At 32.2% G+C, this 26,459-nt stretch overlaps 1 protein-coding gene and 1 long non-coding RNA gene across 2 annotated transcripts in view; one reads left to right on the top strand and one right to left on the bottom strand.

Annotated features, from left to right (window-relative positions):
- LOC135267057 (uncharacterized) overlaps positions 1-26,459 on the top strand; it is a 105,763-nt gene that overhangs the window by 65,619 nt on the left and 13,685 nt on the right. The gene's annotated exons all lie outside the window — the stretch shown is intronic.
- The window catches only part of Dhc16F (Dynein heavy chain at 16F), a 39,321-nt gene continuing 13,623 nt past the window's right edge, over positions 762-26,459 (bottom strand). The window contains exons 16-37 of the mRNA XM_008201319.3: positions 23,930-24,201; positions 23,664-23,876; positions 22,823-23,616; positions 19,977-20,188; positions 18,996-19,924; positions 18,758-18,948; positions 18,534-18,706; positions 16,557-16,740; positions 16,172-16,499; positions 15,744-16,117; positions 15,442-15,687; positions 10,663-11,389; positions 10,438-10,610; positions 8,088-8,268; positions 7,281-8,029; positions 7,028-7,229; positions 5,225-5,465; positions 4,559-5,172; positions 1,521-1,793; positions 1,274-1,474; positions 1,102-1,219; positions 762-1,050 (exon numbers count right to left, since the gene is read on the bottom strand). Coding sequence (XP_008199541.3) covers positions 821-1,050; positions 1,102-1,219; positions 1,274-1,474; positions 1,521-1,793; positions 4,559-5,172; positions 5,225-5,465; positions 7,028-7,229; positions 7,281-8,029; positions 8,088-8,268; positions 10,438-10,610; positions 10,663-11,389; positions 15,442-15,687; positions 15,744-16,117; positions 16,172-16,499; positions 16,557-16,740; positions 18,534-18,706; positions 18,758-18,948; positions 18,996-19,924; positions 19,977-20,188; positions 22,823-23,616; positions 23,664-23,876; positions 23,930-24,201 — 7,625 coding nt within the window. The 3' untranslated portion in view covers positions 762-820. The remainder of the gene's footprint in view (positions 1,051-1,101; positions 1,220-1,273; positions 1,475-1,520; positions 1,794-4,558; positions 5,173-5,224; positions 5,466-7,027; positions 7,230-7,280; positions 8,030-8,087; positions 8,269-10,437; positions 10,611-10,662; positions 11,390-15,441; positions 15,688-15,743; positions 16,118-16,171; positions 16,500-16,556; positions 16,741-18,533; positions 18,707-18,757; positions 18,949-18,995; positions 19,925-19,976; positions 20,189-22,822; positions 23,617-23,663; positions 23,877-23,929; positions 24,202-26,459) is intronic.

Here is a 26,459-nt window from a genome sequence, read left to right as displayed (position 1 = left end):
AATGCATTACAGGTGTGTAGGGGCATACAATTAGTACAAGTCATTAAAAACTTGTGTCGAATTAAAAAAAGGCGTGGTGGCTCTCAAATTGATTTTTAACTGTTGTGTCTTGCATTTTTTTAATGTGAAGGAGAAAAGGAAAAGTGGGCTTGTGTTTATGCCGTTACGAAAGAAAAGAGGCTTCGTTAATGAGTTAATTACTGTGAGCGATAATTAATAAATTATATTGAAAAACGCAGGAATGAAGTTGTTTGTAGGCAAGCAATAATAATAACACGTGTTATGTTGGCTGCCTAGTTTGTTTTCTCTAAGTCAGCTTTAACACAAAAATATCTAAATAAAATGAGTCAAAAGAATGAATTAAATTTAATTTTTGTTACTTTATTCCCACTGTCAATTGCAGAATGAATCAAATCTATAAACATTTTATTCACCTATTTTGATTTATTTTATTTCATATTTATTATCCTTTTGATTAATCTATGTTCTAATAATAAGATTTAACACAGCGTGTCTCAGCTAGGACTTTCAAGCTTAATATCTCAATTATAACGGATGGTTATAAAAAAGAAAAAACAGGTTTTTAAAGATTAAAATATAATTTGAATTTTTGGGGTAACTCAGGAGGCTAAAGATTCCACAAAAAATGTTTTGAGAAAATGAAATAAGATCAGTTTTTTTTTAATGTCTTATCTAACTCTTCTTGATACATCCTGTATATTAAAATGAGCAATTTATTAGTAGGAAGTGGAGAAAGTTAAAAAAAAAACACTTTATTCTTAAGCAACAATACATTGCAAAAACAACTAAGAAAAGATAATCAATCAGTGACTTGTGTTAATAATGCAGTTCCTTTAAGAATCCAATAACTTTGTGGTTTATCGGTTGGTAACAAGACAGCAATCACAAAATTTGTGCTGTGCCCTGTTGTGGACAAGACACCTGCACGTATTGAAGTTTTGTATAACGGAGTGACATATCTCTTATCATTAGGAGGTAACGAAGTCTTTGGTAACATCCAAATGGCCGGCAACAATGGATTAATTTCACCTACAATATGACCAATCACATACAATATTTTTACTACTACAAATCAATCACCTGGTTTAGCATCAACCAATTTATGAGTCGGGGAATCCCAGCGACCTGCATCCAGGAACAGACCATGAATTATAGCCCCATCTTCCGGATGATGCAAACCTTTATAAACTTCCAAATTCTAAAAATCGGAAAAATAATTAAAACAATTGTACTTAAATTTTATTCAATTCACTTCGTGTTGTTCCTCATCATGAACCTTCTTCACTTGCTCTTGCTCAATCCACACTTTTTGTACGTCAAAATCAAATTTGAGTTGATCGATCGGTAAGTTGTATTTTCTGGCATGGGTTTGTAAAGTCCCAGTTAAAAAACCTTGAGGGAAATAAAACCCTGATAACCAATAGGAAGACGGTGGACCCGATCGTACCCAAATCTATAATTTGATTTAGGAAAAAATTATTCACAAAACGAAAACAGACTTTAATAAAATCGAGCCGCAACACCAAGTCTCGTATCCAACTTCCGAGACTTTTTAACGAATTGTAGGCTTTTTTGTTCCACATTTTTGGCACCTGATTGTTGGTAAATGCAACGTAGACCTCCTCCAAAGCGTCCGACATTACGACCAAACCTTTGATTGCTTTCTTCAAATTATCCATCGAACTGTGTATCAGTTTGAGTAAAATGTTGTAACGGTCGACTTCTTGCATTAGGACTGTTGTGAGTGAGGGCAAACGGCCCTTGTCGTCTCTCTAAAATCAATTTTTACAAATGATTTTATCTACGCAGTACTCTAGCTTAAGATATAAAACAACGGTTATTAATAACGTTATTAACGTTTATTAATTAATTATTAAAACGTTCCTGTTCTTAATGGTTCTAAAGAGCGACAAGGAAGTTTTTTGAGGAACCAATGAAAAAAAAAAAGATTAAATAACGGTGAACTCAAGACAAAAAAATACAGGCAGATGGAGCATTAAATTCTCAATAGTAAGAGATAAAAGAGATAAAATTACATCGTGAATTACAGAGTGTCTCAAAATTGGCACATTCTGATTTTAGAGCGTTATAGATATTTACTTGAGTAGTTCAAATATAGAAACAAAATAAAGATTCAGGGCTTCCTCACCAAGATACATTGGTTTGAAGGTGCACATTGTATTGGGTTTTCTTCAAATACAGGCTAAAAATTTTAGTGTTTATTGTTATTTATGGTGTAGATAGATGAGTGTGAAGAATAATAATGTAAAACAATTTCTCGAAAAAATAGCTTTATTTTGGAGTAAAAAATCTTATTTTTTTTAATTTTTCTTAAAGATGAATCGGTAAATTACAAAAATTCAGGATTTTTTTACTCCAAAGTAGAGTAAATTTTTCGTAAAATTGTTTTTTTACATTATTATTCACATTAATCATCTAATGGTGACAATAAACAATGAAACTTTTAGCTTGTATTTGAAGAAAACGCAATTCAAAGAGTGATCTTCAGACCTCTAGTGCTATATCTTTGTGGGGAAGCTAATAAGAATCTTTATTTTTTTTTATATATACAGGCTGCTCAAAAAATGGCGCACCAACTCAGTGGTACGTTGTTGAGAAGCATGTGTAGATCACGGGAAAAATCTTGAAAAAATTCCTAAAGTCATATTTAAAAAAATCTGGAGCTACAAACTTATTTTGTTAACTTCTTCAGTTTTCATTATTTTTTAATGTTTCTATGTTTCACACTAAGTAATCGTTCCCTAACACAACGATGAATAACTATTTTTAAATTTCCCATAAGACTTTAGCAGTTTTTTTAATTTAAAAAATTAAAATTCATCAAAAAAAATCACAGTTTGTAGATGTGCCAACGCTGGGAGTTACTTCCTAGGAAACCGTTTCAAAAATAATTTATTTTTATTGTTGATCAAATTTTATTGCGATCACGACTGTTAGACAATGTTGCCACATATCATTTATTTAAAATTCGTTGTTTATCAATAACTTTAATGCAAAGAATTTTTTTACTATTTTTACCTTTATATGTAAGCAATTCTTTACCACACTCCATTGAGTTGGTGCGCCATTTTTTGAGCACCCTGTAATTTGGATTACTGAAGTGATTGTCTACAACGCTCTGAACTCGGAATTCACCAATTTTGAGACACTCTGTATATTAAAAAAACTTTTACCTCTGCTTTTACCAATGCACTCTGCCCCATATTTTTCAAAACATTGCGATTCAGTTACATATATAAAAAATTAAATTTTTAACAGAAAAGTCCGCGAGACCTTATTGCCAAAGCTGTTGAAGAAAGGGATTCCTTTCATTTTACCAATAGTCAATATTTAGAAAAATAACTTAAACCTCGATTTAAATCTAAACAATTGAAAATAGAAATATTTTGTCCGGATTTTTTGTAAGAAAATTAATTTTCTATAACTGTGTTTCTTACTTTTTTGTATCTTCAATCGTATTCTCAAAAACATAACGTGGAAAGCAAATTGATAATTGTGTAATTGTGTAAAAATTCATTTGTGATTTATCTTTATTTGTACTCTTTTTTATAATTATTAAAATGACCCCATTTGTCTTACTTCTTAATGTACTTCAAAGGAAATGAGAAAGTTATAATATAAACAAAGTAAAATTGTATTTTTTTATTAAATTTAAAATTTGGATTCATTTAAAGTTTTACTTGATAAATATATTCGAGTTAAAAAATCTAACTCATCCAGGGTGCCACTATGTCAAATTAAAAGTACCAATGTGTACCAATATACCGAGCTTGTCAAAATAATGACATTCTTGGTATTCTTTCAAATTTTCAAATTTAAAAGTTTGGTAGAATAATATTAAGCAATATCTCAGTTTTTTCACTATTATTCGTTATTATTTTAAAGACTATCATTGCATTTTTTGAATGAGCTACTTTTGTTTTCTGCAAAATTTTTGTAAAAAATCTATGAAAAGTTAAAGAAAAATGTAATTTGTTCCTTATGAGTTGAAGATACGCGTTTAATTTTTTCAATGAAGCCGTTTACATAAAATATTTTTTTACAACTTCATGTAACTACATTGTGTTTTATGTGGCAAATATTAAAATTGGGACATTTCACTGTGTTTGTATCAAAATCAGGACGGTTGGTCACCTTACCCTCAGTATTTGACAACCAATAAGCAAATTAATATTTTCGAGATGAAGATGTGCTACTTCTAGCTTTAGTTACTTCTTTTGTTGCACAATATTCAACAAAACTGATTATAATTTGCCAATAAGGTGGTACAAAAGGCATATGATAAATGTTTCTCGTGAAAATTTTAATCGACAGTTTTTTGCAGCCTATTAAGTATGCAAAGCTCAACATTTCTGTATTTTTTTTTGAAATAATTAGTAAGTACTGATTGAATTTAAATTAATTTAAAACAATTTGGCGCCGGTATAACGCTCAAAGCGTCCTCATTTTTGAACATAAAATCGTTCGATTTTGTATCCCCGTTTCGTCTCCTAATCTACAATCAAGAGAAACGTACTTTAAACATGCTGATGTTAGCCTCGTCAGTCGAAATTTTCGTCATCAAAGAGTCAGTAACCAAATTCGCCAAATCGTAGACAATATTATCGGTTTGTTGCCCTTCAGCACCGCCAGAAGTGTGCGGTTGACTCTCCATAATCGTCAAAAGTATGTTCTGAGTCTCTTTGATTTGATAGGCAATGTTCGCATTTTCATGCATTCCGAAAATCTCCGGTGCTTCCAAAATCGGAAGCCCGTCGATAAACTCTTGATATTTCTCAAGTTTAGAGTAGCTAGGGCAGTAGTAAATCCCACTAGGAGAGTACTTATAGTGCGGTTTAAGTATTTGAGGCGAGAAGAAGATTTTCAAAATCGTTTTCAAACACCTCAAGTCCCAATAATCAGTAACACGTCCACCGTAGGTAATCTCCCCTGTTAAATACTCTAAAGCGTCCCAAGGGATCGTCCCTTCAGCACAAAACATTTTCAAAGTATTGAACGCAAATTCGCGATCGCTGTCGTTAAACTCATAAGTGATGTTCCACCCCAAAGGGCCAAACTTTTTCCGTTCCTGTATTATTGCATGAAACATGCAAGTACCGAAAATCATGCATCTCCAGTCTTGCTTTAAAGCTACAAAATTGTGTCAAAATTGGACAAACCGGAAAATTGACTCGACTCTTACGATGATCTTCGAAAAAGTCATGTTGCATATCGGTGAAGGCCCTTTTAATGTTGGCCCTAATCCCTTTCGGTGGCTCGTTGGTCACTTTGACCGAATTTTGCAAAACTGAAACGGGAAACGACTTCGATGGCATTGAACTCATGTAGAGGCGGAATTCCTTGTGGACTTTGGACGACTGTTCGGCAATTTTTATAACCAGGCGTTCCATTGCCAACATCCAAGACGTTGCCAAATGACAATTCTACAAAATTTGGCAAAGTAATAGTTATTTATTACACAACACAATAAAGAGATTGTTCATCTACGAGTGAAATAGTTAAGTGACAAAGTCACGATTGGACACTTTTCACGAGTAGGTAAACAGTCACCGTCGTAAACAATAAAATGGTATTTCATCCACTGTTTACTTTATGGTAAAATGAAATTTTATCGTCTTGCATCAATAATAACTATTATTATACAAGACGATAAAATTTTATTTCATACTCTATTATTTCGATTGAATTATTGAGTTATTTTCATTGATAGTCGTCAACGTCAAATAATGGTTGTGAAGCATATACCTCTAGACGGTCTCTAGACAATTTACCATGAAGAAAACAATAGATAAAACACAATTTTATCGTTTACGATACAACAAGACATTTTTTTCTAGAGCAGGACTTTAAGTTTGAGACAAAAAGTTATTGTTATCCGCTAATCTTTCAAATTAATATGTTAGAATTTGTAAATTTATGGTGGTATTCTCTAAATACCTTTGTTATTCTGTTACGTTTATGTAGAATGTTAGCAATAGACACTGCTTATCAGAGCTGTCTAATTTGCAATTATCTGTTAAAATAAGGGTAACAATGTTCTCACTTGCTTTCATAATATTATTATTATTTTGAGCAAAAAATCCACTAAAACGTGAAAAAAAAAACGAATGCAAACGACAAGTGAAGAGGAGAGCGAAGAATATCTTTGTTATTGGAAGAAAAGCACATTTTTGGTTTTGGAACAATTTTTGCCGGATTTTATGTCGAATAATTGAACTGAATTAAAATTATTTTAATCTGTGGTGTAGAGAACTTATATGCAAATTAATATATGCAAAGAGTCACAATTTGACAAAATTGTCACAATTATTGAAGGACAAAAAATGTATTCTGGAATAGATAATACGAATGTAAAAATCCATGTTTTATTCTCACGGAATAATGTAACCAAAATGAAGAGTACACGGTGTTAAATTTTTTATTTATTCAAATTTTGCCATCCCATATAATTTTTAAGTGGTGTTCATTGTCACAGATTACCTTTGCACCATTATACGAATTTATTTTTTTACCTTTTTGATTTTTAACATTTAAACAACCAAAGGTGGAATTGTATACGTGATTCTAAGATTTTAGTTTTATACACATATTACATTTTTAATACAATTTCCTTTTAATTTGGTAAAACATCGCAAAAATTCACGATCTGTTACTGTAGATGGCAAGATTTTTGCCATAAAAATACAGTAACAATGAATGTTACTGTAGAAATGTTGCTAACAGGAGGTAACGGGGTAATAGAGTTTACAGCTGTAATTTTTACAGTAATAGAGCAATAACATGGTGAAAGAAGTTCAAGAAAAGCACTATTAATTGAATAAAATATTATAATGTACAACTTTCCTTTACTTGTATAATAAACTACTATTAAAATATTTTATCTGCCTTAATGGTTAAAGTGCTATTTTATCAACTCAAAAACGTTGATAACGAATCAGTTCAACATCTGCTATAGAAAAAACGAAATTTTAAATAGTTTTTTTACTTGGAGAAAGACCCAATCGCCACGTTCCAATCCTTGTTCGATTATCTTTTCAGCAACAGGACCTTGTCCTTGTCCAAGCGAAATCGACTTGATCCTTTCCCTAAAACCCATTTCATCGGCAAAACGTTGGAACGACCCAAACGGATCTGAACCCGTGCTCAGGATAAACACCAAAGGAGTTATATTTGACGTGTCCTGATACCTAAACAACATTTTTACGTAACTTTATTTGGGGCAAAAAAAATCATCTTACAAAACTTGAAGCGAGACTTGCGGGCTTTCGATAAACTGTTTCCCCAGTTTGATTTTAACATATTCGGTGATGGCAAACACCAATTTCTCCTCTTTCAAGGTTTTCAAAAGCAACAACTTGTTAAAATCGTCCAAAAGTTCGTTCCATTTGACTCGACTCGGCTTGGCATTTGGCACCACCGAAATATCCTGCTGGAAATCAGAAATACGAACACTTATCACATTTGTGATCTCTTCTGGCAATTTCTCAAAGCCTGGAATCGAAACGGCCAAGAAATTGGCCGAAAGCCACATAGCGTCCGTAATTAGGGGATAATCCGGTTTTGGGGGCAATTCAATTTTGGCCCCGACTGGACCTCTGAGCAAAAAATTCCATTGGTTGTCGCTAATTTCTCCCTTTTCTTGGTGAATCGCAACGCAAAGCATAAAACTGAAAACCAGTTTGTGTCGCTCAAATAAACCCCTTGAAACGTTTGTGTAGACAAATGCGGTGATTTCGCGCAACAAAATCTTGAGCCGTTCTTTAAGATCGTTGCTTTTTTCGCTGGTTTCAATCACTGTGTTGAAGATTTGGTTGAAATATTTCAGTGAGTATTGGTACATTGGGTCAATTTCAGCCAGTTGTGCAATGACGAAATAAAGAACTGAGCCCCTGATGGACACAGTTCGGTATTTTTCGCGCGCTTCTGAAATTTTACGTTCCGTTGATTCGGTCTCTAAAAGACGGGCCGCAATCACAGCTGAAGTTTCCTACAATTGGGCCAAATTATATTTTTATTATTAAGTACCAAATTAAAGACAAACATACTTTGCTCTCATTTAGAGTCTCAATTAATTCTTCATCGTCCAAAATATTACCTTCGGACTGATACAACAATTTCAAAATTTTATCTTCGATTAATTGCAACTGTGTTTTGTCGTTATTGATTCGTATAATCAATTCTGTTCTTTGTGACTCTAAATCGGGTCGTTCTAAACGCACAACATCTCTGGAAATTTAAATTTTTTAAATACGCAGGGTGTAATGAAATTATAAAGACAAAAAGGACCCAAATCAAAATAATCAAGTTGCATCGTTCAAAAGATAAAAAAGTTTTTATAAAATAACGGAACAGAAAAATAAAGTACCTTGTGTAAAATTATCAAAAACTTTGTTGACTTATTTTGTTTTATTTAATTTTTTTATACTTAATTTTGTTTATACTTACCAGAAAGATACAGGAGTGTGCTATCAAAAACAGTAAATAAAAACGTCGGTTGTCATTTAACAAAATAAGAAATGACGTCATTTAAAAAAAATGTGGTGTCATAACTTTTGTTGTACCTACTTAATATTGTCAAAGTCAAGTATTTGTAAAAATAAAATTGACCTCTTTCAGGACATTTTTCAAAAATAATTCATAACAAAGATCTGAATTGTATGGGTCATTTTTGACTCACCTCTGTATTATAAAAAAATATACAGGGTTATTCACATAAGACTTCCAGCCGACCAAGTAGAAAATGCAATACAAAATACAGATTGGATCGGTACTGCAAATTAAATTTCTGGTATGATGTCATAATTAATTGAAATCTACTTGAATTGCTTATTTGATTTTTAAATTTAGAACATGTCTGTATGCTTTGTAAAGTTACATTTTTACCTGGTTAAGCACGGAATCTTAAGTGAATAATACAGTATAAAATAAAACAGCTGTTTGTAGCAAAAATAATATTTGTTATAGATGTGAAATTATAATTTAGCATAAGAAGTGTAAAAATAACAATAACTTCTTCAAAAACAATACCATGGTTCCAAAAAAGAACTAGATAAAAGCAATATAATTTTAAACAATTTCATAGGACAGTATTTTTTAGTATAAATACTTATTAAATAATTTTACTTTGCCTGAGTGTATTTTATTTGCTGGAGCTTTAGGTACTCGATAGTTTCTAAAAAAATACAATTCAACCAATACAGTAGTATCTGTTAGTTTTTTTTTTTCAAATTCAGATATTTTTGAAGGGAGATATTTTTTTTTAATTTTTGTTAAACATTTTGCAAGACTCAAATTGATATTATACTTTGCATCTGTTAACGTTTTTTTTAGTGTTTGTTCTGAGTAATTTGTAAATGGTTTGCATTCAATTTTATTTTAACCCTCAGTTGTAGCGGGATAACAAAAAAAAAGACAAACTAAAATGTATCTACTGGGTGTTTTGAGCTTAGCAACAAAATTACAAAAATTATATTTTATGAAAATATACCAGTTCTAAATGCGTGGAGGTTACAGTTTAATTTTGGCATATATGCTTGTTTTTCTGTAAAAATGGTTGTAGTAAAAAATTATTTAAAGGAATAGTCTTTATCGAAGATAACTTTGGCCACGTTATTCTAATAAAACTTTGGCTATAGTCTTGTAAATGTTGCAGAGTGACAAAAAATAAAAATTTTGGGGCACTTATTTGAAAACGGGTGCATTTTGAAACTTTTGCATGTATCGGCCTTGGTTTTGTAGTAAAATAATTATTTAAATAGACGTGTCAACATTTTGAACGTTCGCCAATTATTTTCTATAATTAATTAAAAAAAATCACTATGTTTTAGTTATTATCTACTAATTATTATCGTTGCTACTGAAATAATTATAATGTTTTTTGAAACGACACTGTAAATTTTAATTAGTTGGGTTTTGTAGAAATCAAATAAGTTTTATAAATTCATGATTGTGAAAAAATGCAGATTTTTAGTTAAATTCATATCTAATTAAGTACATTATAGTTGCCTAACATAAACGTACATAAAATAACTAAAACCAAAATATAAAAAAAGGGATTATAAAACAATAATAATATTAATTTAGTAAATGACAAACGTTAAAAATTTTGACAATTCTATTAAATAATTTTTTTACTTCAAAACCAAGATACAAAAATTATTTAAAAATATTAGAGCTTTCGAATAAAAAAAGAATTAGTTACGCCACTCGGATAATTTATAACAAAAATATAGCTTTGGATGTGTAAAGTTGTTTATAAGTAAGTATTAGCTGTTTCAAGACTATGAAAAAATTGATTATTTTATTAAGAAGTTAATGACGTTATTAAAGAAAAACGAGTTTTTGATCTTTGGTTCCTTTTTGTCTCCCGCTTTTCGTAGTCAAAAAACCACATACGCTAACAACTGATCCTCCAACCCCGACTTGGTCACCGTAAAATTAACAATCGTCACTTGAATACAAATTTCGGGCAAATAATGCGGATTCGCCAATTTCGTTGTAACATAAAATCGAAAATTCGGATCATACTCAACATCCGAATCCCCCAAACGTATCAAAAGCCGTCCAGCCTACAAACCTCAATCAAACCACATCCAAACACAACGAAATGAACCCAAAAACCTGCATAAACGTCTGTTTGGTCAAAATCGGGCCCAAAGTCGGATCCAACGTCTCGCCCACTTCCTCCAAAAGCACTGGTTTACCAATTCGGATCGCGCTCTCCAAAACGCGCAAAAAATTCGAATCGGTCAGTTTCACCACTCGCAAATCGTTCGCAGCTTCCATTTGACGAATCCAACGATTGGCTTGTTCCTGCGGATCAATCATAAGGGCCCAGCGACTAGCCTGAGTGACCAAAATTGCATTTTCAGTCGAAACAGTGTCACGGGGTAGTCCGAAAGAGTTCCACATGCGAATATCGTACGGATCGGCCAAAACTCGAATCAAACTGAAATTATCCGAAGCCGGTATTTGGAACTCTTTAAATTGCGAGACCCATAGATCGACCAATTCGTTGCGATACAAGCTGGTAAAAGCGCCCAAATAGGCCACACAAGCAGCGGCAATTAAAGCATCGCCGATGATGTTTTGGAGTTCTACGGCGAACTCTTTGACTGAACGCTCCCATCGAGCTTGTTCGTCGCCGAGAGCAACGTTTAAACGGCCGGCACGGTTCAATCTGTTGGAGGTTAATTCCATTTCGTTCTCGAGGGCGTCTTTTTCCGCCAGAGTTTGGTTGAATTTGGCTTCGAGTGAAGCAATCATTGCTTCGACTTCGGCGAGTTGGCGCTGTTTCTCGCGCAAAAGGCCCATCACTTGGTTGAGCTCTTTTTCGGCTTGTTCCAATCTAAATTACAACATTTTTTGGATAATCTTATAATAATATTTTATTGCTTCGTGCTTCAAAATTACGAAAATAAATTGAATTGATATCACTGAATTTTAAAGAATATAGAAAAGAAAAAAGCACGAAAAATAATATCATTATATTGTCAGAGACCGCGGAATTCAGGTTACTTATTTTATTTTAAAAGGTACAAAAGTTTATATAAAATAAAAACAGAACAGAAAAATAAAGTACCTTGTGTAAAATTATCCAAAAGTTGTTTAACTTATTTCGTTTTATTTAATTAATTCTTGAACTGGTCATACCAATAAATTAAACGTTATATAACAATATTTTCAAAAAAAATTCTTTAAGTCAAAAATAACGGTGCTTTTTTACAAAATAATGTGAACTGAGTGGTTCATTTAGCGATATTGTAGTGTCTGGAAGACAAGCGAGTAGATGCACCCACTTAGTAGGGGTACGCTTTCAAGAGTTTTAATGTCTTTATTCGGAATTTGGTGTATTAAACGTACAGAATGGAACAAATAATCAGGTACCGACTAAGACTTTTTTTGTGAATTTTCGGTGAATTAATCAATGAAAAATGCTACCAGATTGGTTTAAATTTTTTGTAGGTTAGATTAAGAGACTGAACTAAACCCTTTTATTAAATATTTTCAATTTAGAGCCCCAAATTGTCCAAAGTTAAAGTTGACAAGTGTCTGACAGGACTTGACAGCGCTTTGAGTGCAGATGCACTTTCGTTGCTACGGATATCGTCTGCTCAAAATTTATACTTTTTTGATTTTGGTCAAGTGCATGCCTGTGTTAATTAAAATAACTATTAAATGGTGAATTTTAGCGGTGTAAAAGGTTATACCTTTTTTATTCGCAATTGATTACTCTATCGATTTAGGCAATAAAAAAGTAGTGTTAAGAGGGCAAAAATTAGAAAAACACAAAAAATGTGACCCGGAAATGCTGCAACCGGAAACTGGGTGGATGTATCCGGTTTTCATAATTACCAGATTAAAAGGCATGTTCTCTTTAGTAAGTCTATCAAGTTTTGTAATATTTGGTCAAATGATTCCAAAGTTATGGTGCAAAAACGTCTTTCCATACCCCTACTTCCCAGGGCTGTAAAATTCTTATCAGTTTCGATAGGACACGACTTATAATCTCAATTAGCATCATTTTATAGGTCCTTTTTGAGGTTCATTTTTTGTCGCACAAATATGAATAACCCTGTATAATAATATTGATCCCGGCGCATCCACCATTTTTCGCATGGACATTGTTCCACCAATTTTCTTTGTGTATCTTAACAATTGTTTTTGTACACTTAAACCTTATTTCGACAACTTTAGTTACACATAATAAATAGTTATAGTTGTCCAAAAGAAAAGTTGTTTTTAGTCATAATACAAATTCGTCTGTCTGAGTCCAGATCCGATATCCTTACTATTTTTGTAAGTTCGGCAAGTATTTCAGTCTTTGTTCCGAGTCATGTTTACAATAAATTATATTAGTACCAATAACCAGTTCAATATAAAAAAAATGTATTTTTTTTGAAATGTTTTATTAATAATAATATTAGTTTATAACGTTTTTTACTAGTAGATGAAATCAGGTGGGTACCGGTATAATAATTAACCCTAAGTCTGCCTTGTGTTTTCAAATTATTCTCATCTAGTTAACTTTGAAAGTGGTTTACATGTAAAAAAATTTGTGCCGCTCTGCTCAGTTGAATTCTCTGTTAGAACTGTCAACTGTGAATAAAATTTAAAAATATTTTCGTTAAAATGCAACTAAATTGTTACACTGTGCAAGAAAACACTTTTATTGTGGAAGCTTATTTCTGAATTGGAGACTTAATAAATGGAAAATGGTAAGTAATATTATGTGTCTAAATGCCTGTCATTAATGCTACAAAGCGGCATTTCTGATTTTACATGGAAAATTCACAGACTAGATGAGAAAAATTTAAAAACATTGTATAATATTTATTATAAAGTGTCAGTAATTAACAATTTTTGCAAAATAAAAAATGTTACAGAATGCTTCTTTTTTTGTACTATCAGGCACAGTTTATCTTAATGTAGACTAGTAGTAATATCAAAAAAAAGTTGTTTAACTTCATTTTGTGTTTAACTGAACGTCTTTTATCACAATACGAGAGTTTGTCCATCACTTTTGAATCACTTAATACTATTTAATGTAGATTAAAGCCTTTTGTTGGGTTAAATAAAATAAAATAAATTAGATAGCGTTAACTTTTAAATAAATGTAGGAATTTCTGTTTCATTGACTTCAGGAAAAATGTACCAAGCAATTTTTTTAAATTTGATCTAGATATCCATGACAGTTACCTAAACAGTGAAATGTATTAAATAATTTCAGCATCGCTTGATCTATCAATATGTTCAAAATGTTCACCGAAGAACAAAAATTTATGTTGAAACCTTATTTCCGTAAGAAATATTGGGTTAACGTAACTGTCAGGGATAACTAATAATTTTTTTATTTATAATTTTTTATTTATTGTAACATTACAATATTTATTTTTGTCCTGTAACTGATGATCTCGTTGGACAATAAAGATTATTATTATTACTATAACTAGATAAAAATTTTAGAAAATCGCACGGTATTTGACAAGATAAATTAACTCTAACTGAACGAAACTGAGCAGTTAAATTTTATTTAGTTATCATTTTTACTATTTTTATTTAATATGCATTTACAAAAATTCTTTTCGTTCGATACCTCCTTAGAAAGTGACCAAACTTCATGGGTAACCGTGAGTGATGGGTGCACTTTCGTCCACTCATTTTCGCTCACTATTTTTTTGTTCTCTTTTCAACAATGTGATTTATTTTTATTTAATTTTTTTTGATTAAATGTTAATAATGTCAAATAATTTCGAATACAAAGATCCAATTATTGTTTTTTCCAGAATTACATTTTTTACCTCAAAGAGCTCTCTAATCGTTCTTTTAATTCCGAGCGAGCAAACAGATGTAAATTTCTATGCGTTTTCGAAAACATTTCAGAGCTAGCAGAGCATACTCGGTTCGCTCTGAGGTCGTAGAGAGAGCTCTCAGATTTGCATCAGATTTGTTGCTTGTTTGTAGTGGTTGTGACGTGAGTGACTTGAAATGACAACCCCAAAAACGCAAATTCCAAATTTGTTTCATAAGTGCACACAGAGAAAAAAATCCATACAAAATATAATACACATTATTAGAATTCTAATTAAAAATAAGGATAGTCGCAAAGTTTATTAAATGGTAATAAAATAATCTGTTAAAAATATTAATATACCTTAAGTTAACCATTAACAAAACCTGGCATCTAGGTACTAATGCGTAATGTATATATAATCTTTTTAAACAATCAAAATTATGTACAGAAGTATTTAATTTGTATTAAAAAAATTATTAACCTTGTTAAAGAAAATATTCTTTAGTTAGTAATGTCATAAATATTAATGTTAACAAAAATAAATTATTAGCTTTATTAGACAAAACGTACTAGACAAATTTTAACTATCTCCTGTGGGGTAGTTTTCAGGCTCCTCTGTTTTCTCGCTTTAAACAAAAAAATCAACCGTTTTTATTTAAAATGATGCATAAGTTAGCAAAAAGCTGTCTAAAATCAACCGATTTCAAGACAGTGGCTGTGAAATTCACCGTTTTCAGACAGTGTAAAACTATGAGAAAATTTCTACAGTAACTCATTTTAGACCAAGAAATAATCCGAAATTGGCCAGAATCTTAGACAAAATTGACACCTTGACATTTAAGGTGATGTTTTTCCCAAAATTTATGTCTTTTGGCTCGAATCGGTTCTTTTATTTATCAAAAGCTCACACACCTCGGATGTGACATAATCTATTATCGGCTCTTAAATCTCTTAAATGTAATTCTGAAACGCAGCATATGAAGGTATCGAACAAGAACAATTATTGCACTCGACAGTAAGGTCTCTTTCGTTCACGTAATTCACGTGGTGTACGAAAGCTTCACCTTCCTCACTGTTAATGTAAACAACTATTAAATTTGACTCACCTCTTTCTCTTCGGCTCCACAATTTTGTAAACTTTTGCATACATATCCATCGCACGCACCCACATGCACATGCTTTTGCACGCTTTTGACACTCTCCCGACTTTATCAGGAACAAAATCTGGATTATCAACGTACGACTTCAACTTACGTAGAGTTTGTTCAGTTATGTGATTCTTGTCGTACTCCTGAAGCTTCTTTAAGAAATTAACATCACCGAGAACAATCTTAGCTGAGGCCCAATCAGTTCTAAAACCACAATTTAGATTATCTTGAAATTATAATTAATTAATTCTAAAGCGTACTTGGCGCCTAGTAGCAGACAAACCGATTCCATAACATACTGTACAAGTTTCGGCGGCTTTTGAAACACTTTAATTTCGTTGATATCGTTTTTGTTGAGTGCTTCAAGAGCTTTGGTTGCAGCTTCCAAAGCCGGCATTGCCGTATCCAGGTCTCTTTGAGCATCGTCAGCCAATGCTTGAGTATCTTCGGCTTTTGCTTTGGCAATTTCCTCGTCGTATTTGACAATAGCTCGGACTTTGTCGGCTTGGTGTTGTTCCGTAGTCAAATCTGACATTAGTTCGTCCACAGCGACCGATTTTTCGGCCAAAACTGGTTCCAGCTCAATCAGAGTTTCTTTCATTGTTTCGATAACTGAATTCGTTTCGTACAATTTCTAAAATCAATCAAAAGTCTCAAAAAATTATTACAAAAAAATGACCGTCAGTACTTGTAATCCGTTACTAATTCTGGATCGTTTGTAAATAACTTGTTCCTTTTTCGTTTCGAGTAATTTTCGGTACAGTTTCAACAATTCGAGGTAGCTACTCGGTGTCGTGTAATAATGTCGTCTCATTTCGAGATAAAACCGTTCAGTCATTTCTTCCACACTTTCGTGTATCGTCACACAAATCGTCGATAAGTTATGGCAAAGTTCCTCACTTCCCAGGTCTTTTAAAGCATTTTGAGACACAGATAATAGGGCTTCATGTGGCCATTTTTCGAACCAATCAATTGTACAACAATTGACCAAAGAGGGAAACATGCGACAACGGCGCCTACAATTTTTTATATAATTATTTCGTTTTTTTAAATACTGAAAATTGCTTTAGTACCTAAAAGCGTCACCCACCGGGCTCATACAAATCACCAAATGCAAATTATTGCGAACTCTGCTGATAAAATAGTCGTAAATACCGTCACGGTTTGCAGGATCGACTCCTGCACCTTTTGCTGGATCTCTGGTAGCAATTATCACTTTTTCGTATTCGTCGGCCTCAAAAAGGTTCGGAACTTCGCCTATAATTTCCACAGTCAAATAAAGTTCAATTTGAACAATAGTCCAATCAGTAAACGCTCAAAATAATACAGAATTTTTGTCTGTTTTTTGGGCTTTTGGAAACGGTACGCAGTACGATAAAATTTGTGATGATCAAAATTAAAGCAGATAAAATGTGCTCCAAGATGGTGTTTTTTTTCTATCTCAAATAATGTTTAAAACAAAAATTTGCTTTTTAAAGTTTGAAGTCATTGGCAACTTAAAAAACTACTTTATCTTAAATAATTACAATAGCAGAAACCGTTTCTTTCTTTATAACTTATATCTGTTGTTTAACTTAAGTTATTTTGATTTAAACTTGAAATTACGACGTCTTAACCACCTCTCGAGCATTTGCTCTAATTTTAAAGTCGAATGAATTATTAATTACCTATTTCAAAAAGATGGCCGTGATATTAAAATACCTACCGGTTTTAACAAGAAGATATTTATTTCAAACAAGCAAAAATAAAATAAAAATCAACAAAATTTCAATAACAGATTCAATTAAAATTATTAAAACTGTGGGTGTTTCTTTAGGTTAAAGAAAAAAAATGTTTCTGTAGATCGATGCCCTATTTTTTTACTCTGATTTTCTCTATTTTATGTCTTCTGTCTTTTATTACCTACCCTCTCTGATATTTCTGTCTCTTCTTTTTAGTTTAACTTGTCTCCTTTCTCTTCTACAACCACACTCATTTGTTGCTTTTTTCTTTTCCATGTTATCAGATTTCGCTTGTTTGGTAAATATTTCATACACCATAAGATATGGTGATTTTTTTTTCAGTAGGTATCTATTTAATGTTGCAAAGTCTGTCATTTCTACTAACTAAATTCAAAAAAATATAATTATAAAAATTAAAAATCAAAAGTCTAACTTTGAACAGATATATCTCGGGAAAAAAAGGCTGAAACAATTTTTTGTCTTAAAAATTTTTAAACTAAGTTAAATGTCTACTATCAGTAGTACCCAAGAGATGGTCCGCGACTTTGGAATCATCCTGTATATTATATATCCTTATTTTCTATCTTCTATTCTGTGCTCTATTCTCTATCCGAAATCGCAAGTATATTTCTTTCTTTTTTCTACCTACTAATCTTTGCTGGAAGGAGGTTAAACTTCAAAAAAAACTTGAAAAAACATTTGTTCTGCTGTTTTTTATTCCTATTACGCATCTACAAAAAGGAGTACTGTCCTGAATAAAGCAGTACGGTTGATGGTCATTTAACTTCACTGATAAATTGGTGGATGAGAGTGATAAGAGGGTTTTGTAATGAGAGGTTGTGGTTGTGGATGAAAAGCGACTGATTTTTTTCTATCAAAGCGATCATCTTGCTTATTTTTATCACCGGAAAGTTTGCAAAACTCGATGTACAAAAGTTAAAATCACCTTAGACTAGCAAAATTCCGCAATTTCAAAACAAATCTTGTTAAAATCAATGGTTTTTGGACAATTTCTTGCACAAAAATAGTAAAACTTGCTGTAGAAAACCTGAAATTTTGGTGCCGAAAACGATGATTTCTTTCTCAAAAACGACAACATTTTTTGTAGCTTAAATCAAATAAAACTTGTTGGAGAAAAGGATTTAGTCACCAGTTTTTTCTTTAAATCTACAGGTATGAAACAAACGATATTTTCAATTTCCATTAGAACATAAGATATAGGTAAGATAAGTTGCCAATGCCTCTAAAGTTTACAGCAAATAAAGAAAACAAGTACTTATTTTTTAAGTCAAAAATTCTGTTCTGTTCAATGGACTAGAAATATTTTACCCGAATTTAGAATATTGTTAATATCTTCCAAAAAATCCTCTTGCACGATTTGCGTATCGGTAAACAGGAAAACCGAATTTGCATTATTCGCTCCAGCATTAAAATACATTTTTCTCAAATCTTCAAAAAAGTACGACCGGTCATAGTTTCGCGTCAGTTCAATTTGAAAACACCTGTAAATGCCTCAATTATTATTTCCCAACTAAATTAAAAAAGAAACCGACTTGTAAGCATTCACGTGTGAAGCTAATCGCGTCAAACTTTGCTTCCCCATTCCTCCAACCCCCACAAGGAGGGCATTTCCCCTCTCAGATCGCAATATTCGAGCGATACGAACACAATGTTCAATCGCGTCCATGAAAAATATCAACCGCATGTCTTTCGATTCAAGAAGATTATAATCGTCCAAATAATCCTAAAATTTTTAATAACAACTAGGAAAATTGGACTAGGGGCGATTACTTGTAAAACGCTTCGAATCTTGTCAACGTTCCTAATTTCCTCATAAATCCGGTCTTCTTTATTGGCGCCGTATTGCATAAAATCGCCGAAAAGTAGCAAAGGCGGATTGGTTATAACCGGCTGATCTGGCAAAGCTAGAACCGCAGTTCCGAAATTTCTACCACAAATCTCCCTCATCAGGAAGTAAAAGTACGATTTATCCTCAACATTGATCAATCGATCGTGAAAAACGCGCAAACATTCGTGGTAGAACAGACGCAACATTGCACTTTCCTCCCTCATGGTGCCAGAATCCGCCTGGAGCACCCCTTGCACACATTTCGACAGATCTCGAAGATTGAACACGTAGTGAGATTTTGCAGGAGTTGGCAACAAATCGGTCGCAATCCGCATGTAAATTTCAACGGCGGCTCCCACCATATAATCGGCCAAATCTCTGATTTCGTTCGAAAAATCAAAGAAAAAACCTTTTAAAATCGCCTTAAAAATCGCCTTGAGGGAGAACTCATTCGGTGGTGGGATTAACAACATTGCGAAAAATCGCACAAATCGGGGCGTGAGCGGGTTCCTGCCGCCCCCAGGAGGTGCACAAGCCGCCGACACAATCACATCGCGAATTTCTTTCCAAAATAATTTCTCCCGATCGTACAAACCACCATAGGTTAGAAACTGTCGTAGTAATTCAATCGGGGGTTGGGCCCCGTATGTCTCCAATTTGGGCATATTGACATCATCGACGAAAAGTAACACTTTTTTGCCCAATGGGGCACCAAGAAGTGTCTTTTTCTTTTTTTCAAGCTTTAATTCGAGAATTTCCTGCGTTCGAAAACTGCTAGTTTGAGCCGAAAAATTTATAGTAACGGGAACAAATTGACCCGTTTCATATAAACGGTTAAGGACGTCTTTTGCAACGACTGTTTTGCCAACACCTGGGGATTTTAACGGGTTAGGGATTTACCAGGTATGGGTCAGGTTTAGTACCAGTATCTCCGACGAATAGTACAGGATAATTTACGTACATTAGACGTTCCATGACGTAACCAAATCGGACAGTGTCGTTGGTTGGTACCAACATTTCGAAAAATGGTACTTCTTGTTTGTAGGTGAAGGTTGGGAGGATTTTTGCCCATGGGTCCAAGCGGTGGTCTTGCGTGTTCATAAATACGCCGTAGAGGTCGACTCCTGGAGGCAACCTAGCGCACAAAGTGCATTTTTTTAATTTGATTTCTAGGGCATTTTTTTAATTTGATTATTAGGGAGTAACAGTTTTTAAATAAATAATGAGGTGCCAGGTGCTCAATGTTTTTTGAGGTGCTGAATGTAAATTGTCCGCGCGGGCTCTACCACATTGAATTATAATTAAGGTATAGTTTTTTCTATTAAAGCTAATTATTTTTTATTAAAATAAATAAAAAGATATAATTTAGACATGGGTTTTTAACTTGTGTTCTTTATTTTGATAAACAGATCAATACACGTTGCTTATTGAAAGAGAATTTTACTAAATCACAATACTAGTTATTAAAATTTTCATTTCTAAGCTAATTGTGTTCAACATCAACCGATTTCTTATTTAAAAAATATGTTAATCTATGCAAAAAACTGCAGATTTTTTTATATAGCGTCTAATCTAGCATATTTTTGAATGATACTTCCCATTCTCTGTTGAATTAATCTACATATCAGCTGATTATTTTTTATGAAAACTTCTCTTATTTAAAACATATGTTCTAAATTTAATTTTTCTCAGCTTACTTTGTTTGATCTTATTTCAAAAAGCAAAAAAAGAATAATTTCAACATAAACTAGCAAATTTGTCAAAAATTAAATTATCCAACAAAGAATAAAACAAAAAAGCGACAATTAAGACCGATGATAAGCAACATATTTTTTTTTAACAATAAAAACTTAAATATTTAGTTGTTTGAAAAAAAATTGTAACGATTTTCATGCTTAGCTGTATTAGCCGCGCAGTTTCTTTGTGTTTATTGTCGTGTAAATAGCGTACTCTTGGCATTAATTTTTATGAGCTGTTATGGTAACAGGTTAGTCATTTGCACCACACTAGTTTTTATGAAAATAAACCGAAAACACGTATTTATGAGGTTATCACCATTCGAAAGTTTGTTCACCACTTTTAAATCACCCTGTAGATCCTTAAAGTTTATCTTATTTTTAACCAAGGATTGCTGCCCTTAATTATAAATTTCTCAGTTTATGCAAAATTACAGGCCGGTTTTTAAAATGGTAGGAGCTGTAAATTTTTATTTATCTGTCTGGATCTCATTTTTTTAATAATGAAATGCATAATAATTAAATAAAACACAGAGTTAACAGAATAATAAATAAATAATAAAACATTTCGTGCTGATATTATTTCATGTTTATTAATTGATGATTTATCCCGGCGCATCCACCATTTTTATGTAAACATTGTCCCACTAATTTCCTTTGCGAATTTTAACCATTGTTGTTTTGTTTTATATTACAGACGTGGTTGACCAACTTTGGATGAATTTAATACACAGTTAAAGACAATCATGTTACTAACAATCGGTTCTGTGTATTTCCTCTGCAACTAAATTTAAACTAGACAACCTGGCACAGAGCGAATTTTTTATATTAATCACAAGGTCCAAAATGTTTTTAAACAAATGGCAATTGTTTATAAACAATAATTTTATAAACTAAATCAAGGTCTATTATTAAAACGAGTAAAAACATCAAGAAGTTGAATCAAAGTGTAAACAATTATAACTAAAAATCAGGAACTAAATTAAAAAAATTGAACTTAATAACTAAGTCAAAAGTCATAATAAATAATAATTAACTAAAACCCAATAAATACAAGACTAACTAAAAAAAATCTTCAAACACCGAATTAATTTTAAAACTAGCAAAAATAGACAATATAGGTCAGAATGAATTAATTTTAGACACCTGAAATCAAATTGAACATTTTTCCGGTTTCAGTAGAAAACTATTTAAATTATTATAAATAAAGTTGAAGAAGTCCGTTAACTACATAATATAACAAAACTTTTCTTAAGTCGAAATGTTGCTAAAGTTTATTAACATTAATAATTTTAGCAAAAATCGTGCTTTTAAGTCAATTTTCGATCAATTATCCAAGACTGGAATCTAATTAAATCGAACAAAATTAAAAACTTCTTAATCAGTGTGTGGTAAATTAAATAAATCGAACAGAATCAAGGTTTGCTAAAATTTTCTAAATCTACTTAATTATATAAAATATAGTTGTTCTTGAAGTTGAAGCGAGATTTTCTGAAGAAAATGGACCTGAACAATTAAGAAAATACATAATTCAAAATATGGATATTCCAAAGCATGTCTGAGAGCAAATATTGGAAAGTAATATCCATTCTGAAAAGATTAAATATCATTGTGATCTTGAAGGTAAAAACATGTTTATAAATATCTAAACTTTGTCACTCTTAATGAAAAAAAAAGGATTTCCGGTGAATAATGTGGTAAAACTGGATTGAGAAAATATGAAATTAATTAATAACTACGTAAGTGGAATTAAATAAACTGAATATTTATTGATTACATTAACGTTGAATCAACAAATTTCTTTTACGTTGATTTTGAACTGAAACATTCTGCGCTTTGTTTTTATTATAGTTTATAATTTCTTGAGATATGACGTATTCAACAGATAAGGGCATTTACTTAAACTTTTACGTGATTTAAGATAATTTATTTTTCTCTTATTATTCATTTGAAGGGTTAATTTGTTGTCAAAAAATGATCAAATACAATTAAAATAACATTCTTAAAAAATATGAGTGTTGATAATTTCAAACCTTGCATCTGGATGATCATCAAACTGTTCCCTCACATAAACTTCAAACTTTTCCTTTGACGCGTCGGTAAGATTCCCGCCAAGTGACCAAATATAGGCGAAAATAAACACTTGACACAAGTAGCTTTTAACTTTGCTCTTTTCGCCGATATTTTCCAACGCATTCGGTGTATTCAAATAACTCTCAATGATGGCACAAAGCATTGCAACTTTACTTATATCCACTTGGTGTATAGAGTAATCTCCATTTTTTTTCACAAAAGCAAAACCATTTTCAACAGCATATTCAAACAAACCAATCATAAACTGTTTCAATTCGTGGTTAAGAAGCTCTTCGTCGCGTCTTTGCACCCACGATATGGCATAAGGCAACCAGCCAATTTCATCAGGGTCTATATAGACCATACCACAACGACTGACAGTAGCTGGAGAAGCCTGTGCCAGATCCATCACTTCGAACACCATATGAACGTAAGGTGTGAGTTTAATCCGCTCCGAATTTGCAAGACACAACATTTTATTGTCGTCCAAAACGGTGTTTAGGTTTTCAATCCAAACAGCATCCACTGGACCGTCACAAATAATCCATTGGTGGTCTTCTTCCGTACATTGTACAGCAGTTCGCATCATGATACCCATGAGACCATCGCGCCATTCCAGCGTATAAATATTCACTTCTCCGTACAACTCACCAGCGGTTACAGCCTTCGGGTTCATGGTATAAGTGTGAACTGGGTGGTAATAAGGCCCTTCGATACCATCATTGTACATTTTCGTCAAGGCTTTATTCAAAGTCTGAAATATTTTATTCAAACTTTTTCAACTAAAAGACAACCCCTCACGTTTAAAACTGTGCTTTTCCCACCCCCTGTGGGCCCCACCAACATCACGCCCCATCGAACAATCATGGTTTCGTACAATTGAATCACTTTTCGAATCATGGGTTTTTCCGGTTGGAGCTGTTGGTGCACCATGACGTCCACGATGGCCTCCTGGAACTTACCGTAATCCTGTTCCGGTAACTCAACTCCGGGAAACAAGTCGCTCAAAATTCCCTACATTATTATGCAAACGTGAGATAAAAATCGGGTGGTTGAATTATAAGTACTTGGAAAAGGAGAGCATCGTCGGCTAAAAATTTCGGCAAATTGCTGTCGCGCAACGCACAAATCAAAACCACGTCCTCGTTTCGGTCGGGGTTTGCTCTCTTCAGGGAGCCCGCCATCACCAAGACACTCTTAACGGCACGCATCCCAAAATCGTAGTGGTCCTGTTGGGACAATTGCTCGCTACAAAGCTTATACATTTGCACCATTTTTTGGGAGAGAACTTTTGACGATTCGAAACCTTCCGAATACAAAATCACTTCGGCGATGAGAGCTGAAAGTTTGATTTGAGTTTCTAATTTTGAAATAGTCCAGGAGATGGGGATTTTTTTGTAAAAGTGCAAAATCTCCTGGACTAAAAAGCAGTGCCGAAACTGGATATAGGTGAAGCCCAAAGGCCCAAAATATTAAATTAACTAAATTTTATTTTCAAAAATTATGAAAATGTGACTCAGTATGAAACAAGTATATATAAAAACATATAGTTTCGTTTTCCAGTCAATCTACTATGTTTTGTGCAGCTTCTGATTATACCATGCGATTTTCTAAAATTTTGATCTAGTTATCAATGACAGTTACGTTAACCCGATGTCCATTACGGAAATAAGATTCCAACATAATTATTTTATGTTCTTCAGTGAACATTTTCGACATATTTAAAGATAAAGCCATGCTGAAGTTATTTACGCAATTCGTTTTTCTGTTGGCGAAACTGTCATGGATAACTAGATCAAAATTAAAAAAAATTGCATGGTACTATTTCCTGATATAAATTATTTTGTAAGTTGTAAAGTTATAATCAGTTTAGAAATTTTCAGTCTTCAGCAAGAAATATATTTCGTTATTGTTGATATACATACAGGCTGTCCCAGCGATGTAAGAAAGTCTATTACTGGACTTTAAATGTAAGAAATTTAATCTTTTTTTTACGAAAGCCTTAAACACTAACCCTCTGACTCATCTAAAATTATTTTCAAGTTTATAGATAGCTACAACACAAACTTTTTTTAAATGGAACAACTTATACTTTTTGCATTTTTGCTAGTAGCTTTTAATACTGATGTTTGTTATTAGGTATTAGTTATTAGTCGATTTTGCTTTGATTTTGAAATTACTTGATTACTGAGAATCTCAGAAAAGTAGAGTTTTGACCACTTTAAAGAAGAAAGTTCAAACTTCAAGAATGTATTATTTTTATTAGCTTATTTCAATCAAGAAGATAAAAAATGAAGAGCCTTGTTGCAATTTGAATAACTTAAAAATTTTAAATGGAACAACCAAATTTTTATTTTTGCAAGCAAGAACAAAAAATAGGATGTTCCATTAAGTTTTTCAAGTTATTCATCTTTTAACAAACTTTTTAATTTTTCTATGTTTCTAATTGTAATACGCTAAACAATTGGAACAAATTTAAATTTGAACTTTTCCCTTTAAAGTGGTGAAAGTTCTATTTTTCTGCGATTTTCAGTTTTTGTGTAATAAATTTTTAAATAAAACATATTTGTCAAAAAAAACTAATTATTTCAAAAACTAAGCAGACCAATACAAGTTAAGATTAAAATCATCTGCAATATAAGCTACGCCCAAAAATGCAATAAAATCTATAGTGTTCTAATATTTGAAAAAACATAACTTTAGTGTTTTTTTTAAATTGGAATACTTTGTATATAGACCGCAATAATTTAGAACCATGCAGCAAGAACGCAGATTTAGTTTAAAAAAAATAAAAGTCAATATCATTAATATTAAACAAGTTATGGAGCTTTTTTGGATCATTGGGACAGCATGTATGTATTTAGTTATTGTATAAATAAAGTAACTGCGAAAAAATCTCAAGGAACTGTTAGTAGAATGTAAAATGTTATTTCTGGACCAGGGCTTGTGGCGTCTTAAAAAACAAGACAGATTCCTACAAATTTAACTTTTAAGCAAACAACCGAAAACGACCTAAAACCCTTCAAAAAGCATAAATTTTTTGCTCCCAAAAATATCCAAACATAGGCTGCCCCAGGAGTGAGTAATTGGTCTATAACTTTTTTGCTATTTGAAATATTGCCATGCCGTTTTCATTATCCAATAGAACGACTTCAAGTCCACAGACTAAAAATATTTTTTATTTTACAAGTGCAGTTTTTTAGGTACATTATACCATTGTTTTCGGTGAGAGAAATCAAATTTCTCTCACTAGTGAGATAAAGCATTCATTTCTACTCACAAGTGAGTAAATCTGGGCAAAATTGGGGAAAACAATGAGACTGTTTATTTTTTTAATTTTGCGTTTGATCCTTATTGACTCTGAACTAAATTTCAATCTTCACATAGATCGTATTATTTCTGACAGTTTTCGTATTTGTGGTTTTATTATTTTGTTCATTTGTTTCACCTAAACTTGAATATTGTAGCATTATACAATACTCATAAAACAACTTATAAACTTATAAAACAACTATTTATAGAATTGAAAAAGTACAGAAAACAATGATCAATATTATTCTTCTAAAACTAAAAATTAACAAAGATAGTCTTCCGTAC

The sequence above is a fragment of the Tribolium castaneum genome, chromosome 1, assembly GCF_031307605.1.
Source record: "Tribolium castaneum strain GA2 chromosome 1, icTriCast1.1, whole genome shotgun sequence".
NCBI lineage: Eukaryota > Metazoa > Arthropoda > Insecta > Coleoptera > Tenebrionidae > Tribolium > Tribolium castaneum.
The sequence above is the reverse complement of the archived record's forward strand: the minus strand, read 5'-3'. Positions and strand labels throughout refer to the sequence as shown.